At 48.5% G+C, this 6,086-nt stretch overlaps 1 protein-coding gene across 5 annotated transcripts in view; it reads left to right on the top strand.

Moving 5' to 3' along the window:
* HIP1 (huntingtin interacting protein 1) overlaps positions 1-6,086 on the top strand; it is a 212,411-nt gene that overhangs the window by 194,868 nt on the left and 11,457 nt on the right. For all 5 annotated transcript variants that reach the window (XM_032254993.1, XM_032254994.1, XM_032254997.1 and 2 more), the window contains exons 23-25: positions 3,415-3,525; positions 5,009-5,067; positions 5,795-5,888. In XM_032254993.1, the coding sequence (XP_032110884.1) occupies positions 3,415-3,525; positions 5,009-5,067; positions 5,795-5,888 (264 nt within the window). The remainder of the gene's footprint in view (positions 1-3,414; positions 3,526-5,008; positions 5,068-5,794; positions 5,889-6,086) is intronic.

The following is a 6,086-nucleotide window of genomic DNA, read 5'->3' as shown; positions in this document are numbered from 1 at the left end:
TCCCAGCACTTTGGGAGGCCGAGTCAGGAGGATCACTTGAGGCCAGGTGCAGTGACTCATGCCTATAATCCCAGCACTTTGGGAGGCTGAGGCGAACAGATCACTTGAGGTCAGGAGTTGGAGACCAGGCTGGCCAACAGAGTGAAAATCTGTCTCTACTAAAAATACAAACATTAGCCCAGCATGGTGGTGCCTGCCTGTAATCCTAGCTACTCGGGAGGCCAAGGCAGGAGAATCACTTGAACCCAGGAGGCGGAGGTTGCAGTGAGCCAAGATCGCACCATTGCACTCCAGCCTGAGCAACAGAGCAAGATCTGTCTGAAAAAGAAAAATAAGATCATTTGAACCCAGAAGTTTGAGACAGGCCTGGGCAACAAAATGAGACCCTGCCTCTTTAAAAGTAAAAATTAAAAACTTTTTAAACAGGCTGGGTGCGGTGGCTCATGCCTGTAATCCAGGCACTTTGGGAGGCCGAGGCGGGCAGATCACTTGAGGTCAGGAGTTGGAGACCAGGCTGGCCAACAGAGTGAAAACCTGTCTCTACTAAAAATACAAACATTAGCCCAGCATGGTGGTGCCTGCCTGTAAGCCCAGCTATTCAGGAGGCTGAGGCAGGAGAATCGCTTGAACCCGGAAGGCAGAGGCTGCAGTGAGCTGAGACCATGCTACTGTACTCCAGCCTGGGTGACAGCAAGGCTCCATCTCAAAAAAAAAAAAAAAAAAAAAAAATTAAATTAAATTAAATAATTTTTTTAAAAAGGGAAAGCCTAGCCTCCTGAAGGACTTTCCAGCTATATTGAATTCACTGGCTGTTAGCTGAGAATCTGCTGTGTTGTCATCACTATACTAGACAATATCAAAGAAATATAGGCAGCTCCCCGTCTCCAAGGATTTTTATCTAGATGGGCAGGTAATACCCAAAATGGAAATAACAGAGTACTTATCCATTTACTAAAGATGTAGTGACCAAGCATGGTGGCCCACACCTATAATCCCTGCACTTTGGGAGGGCAAGGCAGGAGAATCACTTGAGGGCGGGAGTTCAAGATCAGCCTAGTCAACACAGTGAGACCCTGTCTCTACAAAATAAAAAAAATTTAAAAATTAGACAGGCATGATATCAGGCACCTGCAGTCCCAGGTATTCAGGATGCCGAGGTAGGGGGATCACTTGAGCCAAGGAGTTGGAGGCCGCAGTGAGCTATGATTGTGCCACTGCACTCTAGCCTGGGCAGCAGAGCAAGACCCTGCCTCTGCTATAAATCAGTAAGTAGTGAGTATGTCCTGTATAGCAGAAATTGGTCAGGTAGAGTTATACAGGGACAGAGAAAACATAGACTCTATGGGAAAGAAAAATAAGAAAACCATTTCTTTGCAGTAGAATTTTTTTTCCATTTTTTCCCCAATGTTATAAATTGTAATATATTGGTTAAAAGAAGAGGATAGGGCTGGGCGCGGTGGCTCACACCTGTAATCCCAGCACTTTGGGAGACCGAGGTGGGTGGATCACCTGGGGTCAGGAGTTTGAGACCAGCCTGGCAAACATGGCAAAACCCCATCACTACTAAAAATAAAAAAAGTTAGCCAGGTGTGATGGTGAGCACTTGTGGTCCCAGCTACTCAGGAGGCTGAGGCAGGAGGGCCACCTAAGCCTAGGAGCTCAAGACTGCAGTGAAACATGATCACACCGCTGTACTTCAGGTGACAGAGTAAGACTCTGTCTCTAAAAAGAAAATGAACAACAAAGATCAGGGCGGGGCATGGTGGCTCACGCCTGTAATCCCAGCACTTCCGGGAGGCCGAGGCGGGTGGATCACGAGGTCAAGAGATCAAGACCATCCTGGCCAACATGGTAAAACCCAGTCTCTACTAAAAATACAAAAATTAGCTGGGCCTATTGGCGCATGCCTGTAATCCTATCTCCTCGGGAAGCTAAGGCAGGAGAATCACTTGAACCTGGGAGGCAGAGGTTGCAGTGAGCTGAGATCGCGCCACTGCACTCCAGCCAGGGTGACAGAGTGAGACTCCATGTCTCAAAAATTAATAAATAAATAAGACATGACAATCACTTTCTTGAATTCTGTGTCTCTTGGGGTAGAAGGCAGGGAGGAAGGAGGTAGAATCAGGGCACATACAAGTCCAAAGAGGATTTCAAAGGTATTGATAATGTTTCTTATAGTGTTCCTTAAGTTTTAAGTTGGGTGGCGGATAACATGCATCTTTATTCTTATCCTTTGAACCATACATATATATTTTATACCTTAGTATGTATAACACGTCATGTTTTAAAGAGTCATGGCCTTTGCTATTAGTCAGAGCTTAGTTCAAATCCCTGCCCTGCCATTTATTAGCATGACTGTGGTAAAGCGGTTCTACCTCTGACCCTTGGCTTCCTATCTATACGGTAGGAATAGTAACTGCCTCATGTGGTTGCTATGGAAGCAAAGTTAAGTCAGGTTCAAAGTGGAATATATCATCAGCATTTGAAAAAGTTTAGGCCAAGTGCAGTAACTCAATCCCAGCACACTGGGAGACCAAGCTGGGAGGATCACTTGAGCCCAGGAATTCAAGACCAGCCTCGGCAACATAGTGAGACCCCACCTCTACTATAAAAAGCAAATGGCCAGGCATGACAGTGCACTCCTGTACTCCCTGCTACTCTGTAGGCAGAGGTGGGAGGATTGCTTGAGCACAGGAGGTCGAGGCTGCAGTGAGCTGTGATCATGCCACAGCACTCCATCTCTGGAGAGCACGACCCTGTCTCAGAATAATAAAAAATTACAGCCAGGCGTGGTGGCTCACACCTGTAGTCCCAGCACTTTGGGAGGCTGAGGCAGGAGGATTACCTGAGGTCAGGAGTTCGAGACCAGCCTGGGCAACATGGTGAAACCTGTCTTTACTAAAAATATAAAAATTAGCCGGGTGTGGTGGTGCATGTCTACAATCCCAGCTACTCAGGAGGCTGAGGCAGGAGAATCACTTGAACTCCGGAGGTGGAGATTGCAGTGAGCTGAGATTGTGCCACTGCACTCCAGCCTGGGCAACAGAGTGAGAATCTGCCTCAAAAAGAAAAAGAAAAAATTGTAAAGATACCTCCTGTGTAGCTAATACAATTGACACTGCACAACTAAGGGACTGGAGTCTTAGTGGTGGCGGAATGGTCTTGCAGGAAGAGGCAGCAATGGCATTCTGGAAGGAGGTGGGTCCTAAGTGAGGAGGAGCACAAGGTTCCAGAGTTCACGTCGCAGAGAGGACCAGATGGGGTCTGTGAAAGAACCCCCCAAAACCCCCGACGCTTGCCGAAGATGTTCACTGGGTGGCCTCCTGCCTCTGCCAACTTGTAAGGGCTGCAGATGGCAGAGGAGAAGACAGAGGAGGCCTCGGGGTCAGTTTTGCCTTTGTGATGTGTTCACAGGAACTCCTGCCCAGGGGCCTGGACATCAAGCAGGAGGAGCTGGGGGACCTGGTGGACAAGGAGATGGCGGCCACTTCAGCCGCTATTGCAACCGCCACAGCCAGAATAGAGGTAGGAGGTTTGCAGCTGCCTGTCTGCAGCACTGCTCATTAGACATGCCATAGTCGTTCATTATGGCCATGGTGACCCCCGAAGACAGAAACCAGAGTTTGCCAGGCACAGTGGCTCATGCCTGGAATCCCAGCACGCTGGGAAGATCACTTGAGTCCAGGAGTCTAAGACCAGCCTGGACATCATAGCAAGACTCCATCTCTACAAAAAGGAAAAGAATTAGCTGGACGTGGTGGTGCATGCTTACAGTCCCAGCTACTCCAGAGGCTGCGGGAGAATCACTTGAGCCCAGGAGTTGGAGGGTTACAGCGAGCCATGATTGCACCACTGCACTCTAGCCTGCGTGAAAGACTGAGACCCTGTCTCTAAAAATGTTTTTAAATTGTAAAAAAAAAAAAAAAAAAAAAAAGAGAGAGAGAGAGACCAAAATCTGAACTCACTAGTTTTTCTGAGTGATAGAAAATGAGAAGGTCCTCATGAGGGAAGGTGATCCATTTCCTCAAGAATCTGATACTTTGGTGTCAGAACATCCTGGGTTCTGGCTGGGCATAGTACCTCATGCCTGTAATCCCAGCAGTTTAGAAGGCTGAGCTAGGCAGATCACGAGGTCAGGAGTTCAAGACCAGCCTGGCCAACATGGTGAAACCCGGTCTCTACTGAAAATACAAAAATTAGGGCATGGTGTCACATGCCTGTAATCCCACCTACTTGGGAGGCTGAGGCAGGAGAATTGCTTGAACCCGGGAGGCAGAGGTTGCAGTGAATGAAGATCGCACAACTGCTCTCCAGCCTGGGCGACAGAGCAAGACTCCTTTTTGGGGAAAAAAAAATTTAGAACATCCTGGATTCAAGTTGCAGACTGACCACTTAGTTGTATAACCTCCGTTAATTACAGTCACCTACTAAGATTCAGATCCCATTTCTATAGGATGGCAGTCATAAGAAGAAAGAGTGGGGCCAGGTGAGGTGGCTCACACCTGTAATCCTAACAGTTTGAGAGGCCAAGGTGGGCAGATCACTTGGGGTCAGGAGTTCGAGACCATCCTGGCCAACATGGTGAAACCCTATCTTTACTAAAAATATAAAAATTAGCTGGGCATGGAGTAGGTGGCAGGCACCTGTAATCCCAGCTACTTGAGAAGATGAGGCAGGAGAATCACTTGAACCTGGGAGGTGGAGGTTGCAGTGAGCCAAGATCATGCCACTGCACTCCAGCCTGGGCAACAGAGTGAGATTCTGTCTCAAAAAAAAAAAAAAAAAAAAGACACAGATCATAGAGCCAGCGTGTTGCAGCTGTACTCCCCCTGAACAGATTAGAGTCTGGATTGTTTTACTGACTCTCTCAAGAATGTGGGCAGGGACTTGGGGACTTCCAGATTCAGGTTTCTCAGCTACCACAGGATGTTGAACTGAAAGTATAGTAAGACATTAGCGGATTCTCAATATTCAAAGTACATTTAGAAACCATGCTTCTTTTTAACAGGAGATGCTCAGCAAATCCCGAGCAGGAGACACGGGAGTCAAATTGGAGGTGAACGAAAGGTCAGTCCGCACGGCCTGGTGGGACCCAGGGGAGCAGGGTTCTGTCTTCCTGGCACTGGGCTGCACTTCGCATACTTATTAGGGAATTAGAGAAGAGCAGTTGCAGCCACAGGGAAGTGCTGAGTTGATGTAATAATCAATGATGTATTAATGATGACAGCATATTGGTGTTTCACTGTAGAAGAAAAGAAACCCGGGCCGGCTCAGTGGCTCACGCCTGCAAAACAGCACTTCAGGAGGCTGAGGAGGGAGGATCACCTGAGGTCGGGGGTTTGAGACCAGCCTGGCCAATGGGATGAAATCCCGTCTTTACTAAAAATATAAAAACTAGCCCAACATGGTTCTGCACGCCTGTAATTCCAGCTACTTGGGATGCTGAGGCAGGAGAATCGCTTGAGCCTGGGAGGCAGAGGTTACAGTGAGCCAAGATTGCGCCACTGCACTCCAGACTGGGCAACAGAGCAAGACTCTGTCTCAAAAAAAAATGAAAAGAAAAGAAGCCTTGGAAAAACACTATTCCTTACAACGGAGACCCGCAATCAGAACTCTCACTCCCCAGCCTCTCCTTCAGGGCCTCCCTGCAGAATGTTCCAGCAATCTCAGCACCTTCCTTACCTCCCCTCCCCATTCCAAGCTCACCTTTGGCTACAGGTGGAAAAGAGAACAGTCGTGTTCATTCACCTTGAATCGTGGTCTCTGTGTATCCCTGATTTTGTTTCTTTGACAGGATTCTTGGTAGCTGTACAGGCCTCATGCAAGCTATTCAGGTGCTGATCATGGCCTCTAAGGACCTCCAAAGAGAGATTGTGGAGAGCGGCAGGGTGAGCATTGGTGTGGGCCCTGGGCGGGGGCCCTGGGCCGGAAGAGCAGGCATCGGTGACAGATTCCCACTTCACTGGACTCTAGTGATGCTGCCATCTTGTTCTGTGGGTCCACCTGAGCACACAGCCGCCCCTCCTGTAGACATCAGCAGATGCCCTGGGGAGAAGCCAGAGCTCTAGGACCTCCCCAGAGGGCAG

The sequence above is a fragment of the Sapajus apella genome, unplaced genomic scaffold (assembly GCF_009761245.1).
Source record: "Sapajus apella isolate SASKATOON/1434 unplaced genomic scaffold, GSC_monkey_1.0 scaffold88, whole genome shotgun sequence".
Taxonomy (NCBI): Eukaryota; Metazoa; Chordata; class Mammalia; order Primates; family Cebidae; genus Sapajus; species Sapajus apella.
This window is presented reverse-complemented; position numbering and strand designations above follow the sequence as displayed.